Raw genomic sequence first — 12483 nt, 5'->3', positions numbered from 1 at the left:
TATTTAGTTGCAACAATTTTTAGCAAAACTTTTGTGATAATAATTATCATATTTCAAGTGCAACTAAGTATTTCGTAATTATAGATTACTCACTCAGGTTTTTTGGTTGCTCTAAAAACACAAATTTTGTTTCACCTGTGTTTCTATTTCGAAGTTCAACTAAATCAGATGTCTGGTGCTAAAACAAACGCTTCTGAAATTCAATTTCAACCATATATTGATTTGATAAATTATGCTTTCAAGTGCGAAGGTTGGACTATTCTGTGCCAAGCACAGAACAAGCGCGCCTTCTTGTTGACCTAAAGGACCGTTTCATGAACTTGACATCTTCCCAATGTTGATTGACCTCATTATATCTCGACTTTGAGAAATTTCTTATCAGAAATATTTGATCACAAAGTTCTGTTTACTCTTCATGAAAGAAGTACTGATTACAACAAATTTACATCGGTCTAGAATTGTGAATTTTATCTTGAGTTCATTTAGTATTCAGTTTCTGCAGCTTAGCAAAAGTCGAAGTTGAATATTTCAATCCTGCATCCGTGAAGACGACAATTGTTAATTTAACCAGGCTCGCGGTGTCAGCACCGTTTCAGAAACGCAAAGTAATTATAATAAAAATGCGCTGAATTTTCAGCGTATTTCTCTCTAAATTTCAGCACATTTCAGCGCAGTTCCACGCATTGTTATGTATGATTTTTGAGCTGAAAATTGGAAAATTCGGCGAATTTTACAAAACTTTTTCTCGGCCCGTGAAACAGTTTTAACCCAGCGCAATTCAAAATTTTGTTAAATATGCGAGTTTTACACGTTATCGGAAGCAGCACCGACCATTTTATGTTCGATGTTAGTTTTATGTATGGAAAGAAATGTCCTTTAGACGTTTTGAAAGATTCTAAACCAACAAGCGAACTAATCAAAACAGTTCAATATGACTATGCTTTGTACGTACCACCTTCGAAAGACTTCAAACCATGCCGGAAAAATACAATTTTGTGGTATTTCATTCGAGGACTTGCAAACAATGTCGAAGATTTAGAGGAATCAACCGAAACTGCACTTGCCAACATCACACCTGAGATGTTGATCAACTCTGCCGCAGATTCAAATTTCAGACGGAAATATTTGCCCGAAAATGTTGAGGGTCCGTTATCGGTTGGGAAGTTTCTAACCATGCTTGAAAGGGAGCAGGAGGTTGAGAAATATTCGTTTATGGTTCCACATTTCTTCGACTATGTAGGTTTGACTACAATTCGGTCATTGTTCGAAGACATTCTTAAGATTCCAGCTCCAGGTATATACTTCCCTTTTAACTGTGAAGAGAGCAATTTTAAAATTGACCGTGGAAGAGTGTAAAAATAATTTAAAGGTGTAATATTAAGAGCGTAAAAGAAAATTTAAAGTGTAATTATTATTTAAAATTACACTCTTATTATTTAAAATTAAACTCTTTTAATTACACTCTTACACCGCTAATTAAGCGGAGAAATAGGGGTAATTTTTTAAAATTTTTACACTCTTTACACTCTTTTCCCCGTTATTTTCGGGGACAATCACCCCCCCCCCCCCCCCCAGGTAATGAACGAACTAATCTTGACCGTGAAAACATCGATTAGGTTTACTTTTAATGGTTTACAGCTTCCGTTGAAAAGATTTCAACTAAATTTAATTTTAACTATTTCTTTAAGTTGAGCTGATCAATTGTGAGCAAAATGGAGGATCATACATTTTTTCCTATTCAAATTTTCGGTATCTTTTTTTTGTTTTTTTTTCCGGTTTTTTTCGGTATCTTCACATTTTTGATGGCAAAAAAATTGCTGATTCAGTAATGCATTCTAAATTTCTCTCTGATTCAGAAGATTTCAGCGAATAATGATTCTGAATTTAACTCTGATTCATTGAAAATCACAGTCACTCCACAGCTGTTTCTAAAATCCTTCGGCAGCAGTTCTGAAAACCAAAATTTCACTGCTGTAAATGTTATGAAACACTACTAATACTAACTAGGCATTAGGTACGGGCTGTCTCTAGCCCAAAAACGAGTATTATCTAGCAAGATCATGCCAGAATCTTGCAATATAATAAAATCATAATAGTGTTTTGCAAGATTCTTGCAACATGTTGCAAGGCAACCGTTTTCCGAAACTCCTGGCAAGATAATCCTGAGTTCAACTATAGGGTATAATTCCCTGAACAAGGCAAAATTTGTTTAATTCGTTTAAAATTTGTTTAAATTGTTTAAAATTTGTTTAATTTGTTTAAATTTTGTTTAATTTGTTTAAAATTTGTTTAATTTGTTCATGTTTAATTTGTATTAACTCAAATTCAGCAGAAACTGTGTCAATGTTGTATCCCAACTGTTTTGGGCGTATTGTTTCTTGTTTTGCTTTAGTGACTTTAGTCCAGTAATCAATGATATCATAGCAATAAGAGAGAGCCATTTTCATCTTTTATGTCCACGATCTTTGCGCTATATAATTGCCGTTTTGTTAATTGTAAGTTTTTAAGTTGAAAAGCAGTAAATATGCTGCTGAATAGTAAATCATCTATAGCCTTTACATTATAGCCCCCCCTCCCCCTCCCCCCCCCCCCAGCTTAGTTGCCAGATAATGTTTCCCCATTGATTTTTTCCCTAAATGCTCCACAGAAATTGAAGTCTAAGACTTTCTAATATAGAATATTTGGGATTTTCCCATTATAGCCCCACCCCTGCACGAAATTAGGGCCCCCATCATAATAAATATAAGACAATACCACAATGGGGGCTATAATTTCGTGCAGGGGTGGGGCTATAATGGGCAAGTCCCAAATATTCTATATTAAAAAGTCATAGACTTCAATTTTTGTAGAGCATTTAGGGAAAAATCAATGGGAAACATTTTCGGGCTAGTATCCTCACTAAAACCCAAAATTATCGACTAGTTTGTTAGTTTCACAAAATGACGATAATTGAATTCGAATCTAGCTGAGGTTAAAAAGGAAGCTATTATTCAGGACCGACTCCAACTTGCTGCGTTTTCAGCCAGAACAAAGCCCTGACACGATCAGTTTTGGCTAACGTGCCCAATGTCAAATTACCAAAAGGTGAAGCCTTGTATTATCCCAACGCTAATCAAAACCAAAACAACAACAACAACTACTCCAATTTGCCCCAGGTTAGTATTGATCTTCCCTTCGTGGTAAAACCGGCCGAAGAGGACAACAGCCGGGGCGTGACTTTGTGCCGAAATGAGGATGAAATTGAACCAGCTCTTATCAAGGCCTTTTCTTATGGGGACTGGATAGTTGTGGAGGAGTTTATACCCGGTCGAGAGATCAGAGCTGCATGCTTGTTGTCAAAATTTAAGCCGGGTTCGCACAATCTAAGTATAGAAAGGGAAAGGAAACCGTTTTCATTTTTTTTTAAACTAAATATGTTTTTTTTTCATATCTGCGAGTTGGTTATAGTAAATTGTTGGTTTGTGACAAAATATAGTCACTAGCACTTGATAATAATTAGCGCTTGTAATTCGCTAAAAAGTTGAAAACGTTATCAGCTGTATATCGTTTTCTCTAAGGGGGGGGCAACACAACCCCCACTTTATTAGCGGGGTTGGGGTTATATTTTGTTGTTGGGAGTGAATAATAACCCGGGGTCCATAACGGAAAAATCCGATCTTGATATTATAGAAAACGGTTCTAATAAAAGTGACGAAAGCGTTCACGTCCTGTCGTGCAAAGTCGAATACGTCCTGGGCGACAAATCGATTCGACTAGAAGAAGACAAATTGACGTATGTGAACAAAAGTGGGGCTAACAACTCAACCGGCGAGTCCAAAAAAGAACTGGTTTTAGCTACATACGAGCGATGTTTCTTGTCACCCGATAGTACATTTCACGCTTTTTCGAAATCTACAATTTCCATAATTGACGCAGCCGTTGAAAGTGCTCACCACGCTTTAGGGTCACGTGACTTCTCAATGTATGACTTCAGAGTTCATGAAGAGACGGGCGACGTTTATTTGATTGAACCCTGCTCATTTTGGACATTTTCGCCCATAGCTTTACTATCACTGATTATCGAAAACAGCGATGAATTTGCAATTAACGATCAGAATGAGATAAAAGGCGATAGATGGAAAACGGTAGCACGTAAAATGTGGCTAAACTCGACAAACCGCTGAAACTCGGGGAAAGTTGTAAATATTTCCTATTCTTTTTATTAATATTTCTATGGAATATAAATAATACGAAAATATTTCAACTGAACTGTTCCTTTTGGATTTTTTTTGCATTTAAAAACCCGGATTTTTTGGCATTCATTTTTGGGTCTCAATGAATAACAAAATATAGTCTATTTCGCCTTCAATAACCTATTCTAATTTATTTAACTCATAATGAACGAGAACAAGATTGAGCCGTGAATCTATGATTAAACTAATTTTATGTTAAATTTGTCTAATTCAAAACGATTAATTCTAGACCAGAACAAGGAGGCTCGTTAATGTGCGTTTGCACATGATGTTCCGACCCGCGCTCATCTACATTTTTTACTCAACTATCTTTTGACTTACATTTTTGACAAAGAACTAATCGAAAACAGATGTTACACAACCAAGCTAATAATTGAAATAAATAATGCCTTGCCTCATTACAACGAGATCCATTAAAAAGACTACGAGAAAAAACAACAACTAAAAAAAGCAAAAACAAAAATTTCACGGCGAAAACTCAATATCTAAATTTAAAAGCACCTAGTACCATCGTCAAGTTACAATCAGACAAAAACCCTAACTACAAATTTACTTTGACCCCAATAAATCAACAAACATGAACAAATACAATAATACCACTATTTTTTTTAGAAAGCCCGTAGTACCAATGCCACTAAATTCAATAGCTTTCAACGGAAGCTAATAAATACGCTAAGTTAGGCCTCGATAATACCACCAAGATGATAGTCATTCGTAAGTCAACGATAAGATATTGACTTTGGAAAAAAACAACAACTAGAGGCAAAATCCGAAACTTAGGTAGAAAAGTGCGAGAAGAAAATATCGAAGCCATTTAAACCATAAGCTTTTCTCTGAAGGTTTTATTTATTATCCATTGATAATAAGTCTTCTCTAAGCTGTCTTCTCTAAGCCAATTCTTAACTATAAAAATTAGGATAATGTGTTAAGATTCAAAAATGAACCAAATTCGAAAAGTACGCAAAAAATTATCCGAAAATGTGTTCAAAAATTTATGAAAACTCCTACATCGAAGTCACAAAACCAATAGTTAGAAGATAAAGCCGTTAACTATATTAATTTTGGTTAAAGTAGAAAAAAGCGTGTCCAATCATTACCGAGATTGACTTACAGTTAACGAAAATCAGTTTAGGATTGGTTTTTTTCAAAGAAAATTTCGAAAAATTGTTTTCAAAGTCTTAACAGATATTAAACTCATTACCTTTCAAGGGAAGTCAATAATTACGCTCAATTACGCCTGGATTTGAGAACAAGGATATTTGTTATGCATAGTTAATCAATAAGTTATCACAAAAAGTCTTATGTCTATAGAAACAACAACAAATATATGCAAAAACAAAAATTCAGTAGAAAAATGGGAGAAGAAAGTGTTGAAACTTTTCAAACCCTAAGCTTTAATCTGAAAAACTTATCCATGATCCACAGAACATCTTCTCTAAGCCAATGCTAGATATCAATATCGGGATAATGACACAAGATTCCAAAAGGAACCAAACTTACGAAAAAGAATACCCAAAAAATTAAAAAAGAATTGAAAACTCGTACATCGAAGACTTAAAACCAATAGTTGGAAGATAAAACTGGTAACTAGATTAATTTTGGTCAAAGGGGTCCTGTTTTTAATGGGAGTGACTTACAAATCACGAAAATAAGTTTATGAATGTTAAAAAAATTTCTCGAAAAAAAAATTCTTAAAGTCTTAACAGCCATTAGCTGCCGACTCAACGCTCTAGATAAGTTCACTTAATGCTCATTACGAAACCTCTCGAACTTTTAGTTAAAGAGTTTTTGCCATAGGACTCCAAAGCAAAATTTACTAAAAACCCAAAAAGAAAAACAAATTTTCAATTAAAATTACGAAAACTCAGAATCGAAGCAAAAAGAAAAACACGAGCCTTTCCGTGAAAACGAATTTTTTGTTCATTGGGCTTCATTTGACTGTAAATCAGGTTTGTCATTAACGGAACCTAGATATGAAAAATGACTAGTCTCTAGGTGAATCAAGAAAACAAGAACAATATGAAAAGTTTTAAAAAAGCTCTCAATTAGAATTCAATTTTTTTTGATATTAAACTTCCATATGAGACCAGAAATAGTCTTTTTCATCGCTTTTCGTCTATTAGAAACTCAAAATTGATTCAGTTTGTGGCGTAAAATGTAATTTTGAATTGATATTTTAATAAAAAGTATCTTAGTTTAATAAAAAAAATTACAATAAAAGTGAACAAAATTATGCCAAATATGCCGAGTTCACACAAAACTTCAATCTTCGTTAATTCCTCGAAAAAAAAACCAAAATTCAAACGAAAAATGTTTTTAGTTTCGAATGCTACGCTGGATGAGCTTTTCAAAAATATCACTCACATTTTTCTACGATGAATATATCATTCGGCCAAATTTGTTTGAACAAAAAAAACTCATACGAGTATAATGTTCCTCCCCCCCACAAGCAATTACCATTTGATAACGATCGGGAAAATTGCTCAAAAACAAACCAAAGCTGGTTGTAGTATCCAAAATTAATGCTATGAATCTAGTTCACAGCCGTTGATTTTTAAAAGCTTATCTTTTGTTAAAACTAACTTTTGAAAATCATGAAAACTTTGTACTGCCAATTAGGGTTGTCACTGTTTGCTTTTAGTACCTTGTCATGTCTCACACTTACTAGAAACGAAGTGAGTATAATTTCCAATCGATCGTTTTATGACATTTTGTATTCACCAAAGTCTTACACAGAATTTTTGCTATAAAATACCTTACTTACAAACCTTGTTCGAAAAATTTTTCTTGGAGTTTTCTGTGTATAAATCAAAAAGGTTTGCTTTTAGTACCTTGTCATGTCTCACACTTACTAGAAACGAAGTGAGTATAATTTCCAATCGATCGTTTTATGACATTTTGTATTCACCAAAGTCTTACACAGAATTTTTGCTATAAAATACCTTACTTACAAACCTTGTTCGAAAAATTTTTCTTGGAGTTTTCTGTGTATAAATCAAAAACAAATCGATGCCATAATATTGATAGTATACGTTAGAAATCTCATCAGTTTATGAGATTTGTGCCTGAAAGATAAAGTTTTGCCAGCTTATTTTTAACAGTATGTATACGAAAAACTGCTATCGTCTTGTACACCAAGTGGAACAAAACAAAAGAAAACAAAGCAGATCAAAACACTCAGTGCCAATCCGTGTTACTCAAACCGCGTCTTAGCGTTGGAATTTCATATTTATCAGATCAAATTTTAGTTCCAATCGTGAAACTAACATATAAGAATGAAAAACGCCAATAGAGGGTTAAATTTTCCTGCAAAATTTTGATAACAAATTAGATTGCTTTGAGGTATTTCCGAGCGTGAATTTGTACCCATTGCATTTTTGTTTTGGAAGCGAACCACCCAACCCTTTTAAAATTCTTTTACAAGAAATTAACCTCAAAATTATGCTAGTAATCTTAACAATTGTTATGAACACCAACAAATCTTTAGAATTTTGCCATTAAGAAACAAAATTAATCAGGTCACTAATAACTACTGTGTTTATTTACTAACTATTACAAACCAATGAATGTGCAATTAATGATCAGAATGAGATAAAAGGCGATAGATAAAAAACGGTAGCACGTAAAATGTGGTTAAACTCGACAAACCGCTGAAACTCAGCGAAAGTTGAAACTCGATTGATGGCTTAGATTGAATTCTGGAAATCTATCAATTCTAAAATCAAAAAAATCAAACACCAAATAATCGTTAAATCATATTCAGGACAGGTCAAAGTTAAATACATGTCTGATTTTCCAAAAACTTATGCAAGACTCGTCGTTTTTTAATTCAGATCTCTTTCGAAATTCTTGTACAGATCCGTCGCCAAATTCTGTGATATTCTAATTATTTGACATTCATTTTATAAATATTTATATGGAACATAAATAATACAAAAATATTTCAGCTGACTTATTCGTTTTGGATTTTGTCTTGCATTTGAATACCCGTTTTTTTTGGCCTTCATTTTTAGGTCTCAATGAAAAACAAAATACAGTCTATTTGGCCTTCAATAACCTGCTCTGTTCTATATAACTCATAATGAACGATAACAATAATGAGCCGTGAATTGATGATTAAACTAATGTTAAGTTAAATTGGTCTAATTCAAAACGATTAATTCTAGACAAGAACAAGAAGGCTCGTTAATGTGCGTTTGCACATGATGTTCCGGCTCGCGCTCATCTACATTTTTGACTCAACTGTCTTTTGACTGACATTTTTGGCAAAGAACTAATCGAAAACAGATGTTACACAACCAAGCTAATAATTGAAATAAATAATGCCTTGCCTCATTACAACGAGATCCATTAAAAAGACTACGAGAAAAAACAACAAATAAAAAAAGCAAAAACAAAAATTTCACGGCGAAAACTCAATATCTAAATTTAAAAGCACCTAGTACCATCGTCAAGTTACAATCAGACAAAAACCCTAACTACACAACTTGACTTTGTCCAAATTACACAGCAGATGCGAATTTTCCTTAATAAGACTAGGCAAAAACTCGAAAATAAGTACAAATTGTCAGGCGAATTTCAAAAATCAATCAATGATTCTTAAATCAAAAAATTTCAAAAGTCCTGAAAATCATTAGCTTTTAACGAAATAACTCTTGATAAGTTTACCAGGACCTGCTTTTGGTTAGAATAAGCCATAGGAACGGACTAAAGATTCAGAAAAACTCAAAAAAAACGAACAACAAATTACAAATATTGCGAAAACACAAATTAGTGAAGCCATTACAATCATTGGCTATTATCTGATTATTGTGTATTTTCATTTCAATTTTTAATTATACTAATTATACTGATTGAATAAATAAGTTCAGTTAGGTCACATTTGAAAATCATTGGGATCTGTTATAACGCTATTGTGCTACAGGAAGAGAGAAAGAAACAAAAAACAGCACTCACATATTTTTTATGAAAACGCATTTTGTCCAACAAACAAAACATCAGTTACGTCATAGTATCAGAAAACATTTTAAATTTTGAAGTAAAAGGAATTGTAAGGGACCTCTCAATGATAAGAATAAGTTACAAGTTGACGAGAAGAGCAATAAAAAGTAAAAAAATTGAAAAATCCTATAAAATCTTATATAAAAATAACATCATAAAATTTAAGACTATTTGCTATAATTGACTGCTTCGGGGAACATCATTCATTCAGTCCTCAATTACAAGCTTAAGAAACCAGTCAGCATTTTACGGCTATCTAAAGAATTTTTGGGTGGCAATGAGTAGCAAAATATAGTCCTTCAAAAACCTGTTCTGTTCTGTTTAACTCATAATGAACGATAACATTAGTGAGCCGTGAATCGATGATTAAAGTAATTTTTATGTTAAATTGGTCTAATTCAAACCGATTAATTCTAGACCAGAACAATATGAAACTAGGATCAGAATTAATTGACATCGGCCAGGCTTGAACTTTGTTTGCACCGAACAGGTTCTGTTTCCCTAGCACTGGTGACTTTTGGATCCAGGCGGACAAACAAGTCTTAGATTTCGACTGAAATTATACAACAATTTTTCCTGACCGAACTTGATGAATTGGCCACTAAATACCCGTCAAATTGTTGAAATTTTTGTGGACGTAAAACATAATCTACTTTAAATAAACTGGAGTTGTTAAAAACTTTCATATTCAAGGCTGAAAGAAGAGGAAATATATTTTCTTTTCAAACATATTTCAATATTACTTAAGTGTGCCACATTTTACTCCAAAAATGGAAACAATACTCCTTGAAAATGGAGCTGACTAAAAGTATATTTTGGGCAACTCAGAAATGGCATATATAAGTTTTTTTATGAATAAAATGTCGCAGAGTCTATGTTATTAACTATATAACTGACTGCTTCAACCTTGAAATCTTATAACACTCGTTCAGCAATGTTTTGAACAAATGTTTTGGTGAATTGTTTTTTTTCTTAAGAATGAAATGCACAACTTTTCTTGTTGATTTTTAAAAGATTAATAATTTGAAAGTGAGCCAATTTAGTTTAAGGAAAAAAGGATTTAATCGCAAAAATAACAGATTGCTATGCTGGTAGCTTATTTTAAAATTTTAAATTTGTTCCTAATATCCACCACATAGCCGTAGTTTTATGCATCTTTTAGAGCGCTAATAGTCTCTAGCTCTTTATGATGGCTAAATAATAAAGTTACTATTATGAACGATACCGTTTTCATAATTATTGCGAAAACCCAGCAGTTTCTGAGGTACTTATGTTTTCCACGTTTTTTTTTTGAAAAAAAAAAACCAGAACTTTATACCGAGACCGCTTTTTCCAGACATTTTTATTTATGGCATCAATATTACTCCCATGCGTATCAGCTTTTTGCGTTTAAAATTTCAGCAAAATGATGGAGAAAATCAATTGAGATTAGATGTTCTTATATTAGAAGTTTTGCGAAAAGGCAGGAAAATTTTGAAACTATCGAAACATTAAAATGCTATGTGTTCGCTTATGGATTGATCTAGAAGTTAAAACGACTGGACAGGCACTTACGAGTATTTGTTGTTGAATAAGTATTTTCTCATTGCCACTTTGGAAATTTGAAACATAACGATTTAAAAAAACAGAATCGAAGGACCTGTTTCTGAAATTTTATCCATTTTGATCAATTTTCGTGCCACCTTGAGTTTGTTGTTTTTTGTTAAAGTGTGTTTCTGATCACTCAATGGGCAAATAAAAAATGACATGAGTGGCGTAATCTGCTCATTTGTATGTAAGCGTTATTTTTTTGCTAATCAAAGAATCTAGATTTCTTTTCAGCTTGGTCTTTTTCTAATACTTTCTCACATAATTTTTTTTATCTTTTTTGAAGTCAGTTACAAGTTAAATTTGTGGCCTACATTCTGTAACTATAGAGCAAAAGCGCTACCAGAAAAATACTTTAGTATGGGTGCATATGTTAGGGCGTTACTTTGAAGGTTACAGACGAAGCAGATTATCTCGGGATTTTTTTTAGCGTGCGGCTTTTGGAGCACTGGTTTCACGACTTGTTCTTTAATAACGCATTTAATAAAAAGAAGTTAAACTTTCTCAAACTGATTTTGATTTTTAATTTGAGCTAATTAATCAGTTAATGAGATTCAAATGTTTGTAAGACTGTTTTGGTAAAAAAAAATAGAGCACTGGTTTTTATCTGTCGATAGTTAATGTTTTTTGGTGACTCGTCTGAGCATTGATAAGGACTTGTCTTGTAAACTTTTAGACAAAACCACTTTCATGTATTCAAAGGTTTCATGTATTGGTCTTGCTTTCAGTAAGTTAGACACAATGAGTTTTGAAAAATTTCTCATAACTTTGCAAAATATTGTCCTGGTTTGTTTTGTTCTATTCTACTATTTCTTCTTCAAATCTTTATAAACCGCTTTATAGTCTGGAAAATTTGAAATCTAAAATGAGAATTTGAATGAGATGTTCTGTCTTTTCATTAAAAGCGAAAGCCAACATTCAGAAATTATACTTTCAGTTTTTCTAAAATTGTGTTTTTTTTTATTTCCAGGCAATTGTACTCTTCCCGTATTTTGTGCTGCAGTCAAATAATTTACAGATATCAAGTAATTCTCTTGAAGAACATCGTTTTTTCTGTCGGTATTTTTTGTGTAGTTAACAGCTGTACCAACACTTTATTTTCGCATGAAATTTCTGCGAATTTTCCAGTGATGTTTACTAAAGGCATAACTGTTCTGTTTTGAGTGGAAGCAACCTGCTCATTAATTTTTTACGATAGGCGACATCTTTTGGCAAATTCTTTTAGCCAACTAACTTTGCCACTAATTTTATTGAGAAATTATTTCAGTTAGCCGAAATAATAAACTGTAATAAAATGCGAGTGTTGTTATTAAATACTTAGGATAGCATTTATATATCAAGCTTCTGAGTCATGATAGACCTTAGTTCTAATCTGCAAATTTTCATTTTACTCAATAATTAGTTTTCGGGGAACTTTTATAAAAATCTTAGAGCATTTAAGTTTTTATTGGTTTTTGTCAATTTGCCACGCTGTTGAATCTCATGGCGTATATTTAGCATTTTTGTAAGCAAACATATATATATATGGAGCGCACAATCTTCTGGACAATGGTCTGGGGTTGGTCTGGGCCAAGGCCGCACAACCGTCTAGACAATCGTCAGATTTCGGTTTGACCAGAGGTTCACTGTTAATCCTCTCGACGCTGTTGAATCTCATGCCATA

At 33.0% G+C, this 12483-nt stretch overlaps 1 protein-coding gene across 1 annotated transcript; it reads left to right on the top strand.

The window, feature by feature from the left end:
- Positions 1 to 450: 450 nt before the first annotated feature.
- Positions 451 to 4131, top strand: LOC142356694 (uncharacterized; the record flags this gene model as incomplete). The annotated part of the gene is made up of 3 exons (XM_075408518.1): positions 451 to 1294; positions 2995 to 3474; positions 3670 to 4131. Coding segments are annotated over exons 1-3 (1441 nt in total), but the record flags the coding sequence as incomplete, so codon positions are not given.
- Between the last annotated feature and the right edge of the window lie 8352 nt (positions 4132 to 12483).

The sequence above is a fragment of the Convolutriloba macropyga genome, unplaced genomic scaffold, assembly GCF_964194025.1.
Source record: "Convolutriloba macropyga unplaced genomic scaffold, txConMacr16.3 SCAFFOLD_6072, whole genome shotgun sequence".
Lineage (NCBI taxonomy): Eukaryota > Metazoa > Xenacoelomorpha > Acoela > Convolutidae > Convolutriloba > Convolutriloba macropyga.
Note: the sequence above shows the minus strand (reverse complement) of the source record. Positions and strands in the feature narration are given on the sequence as shown.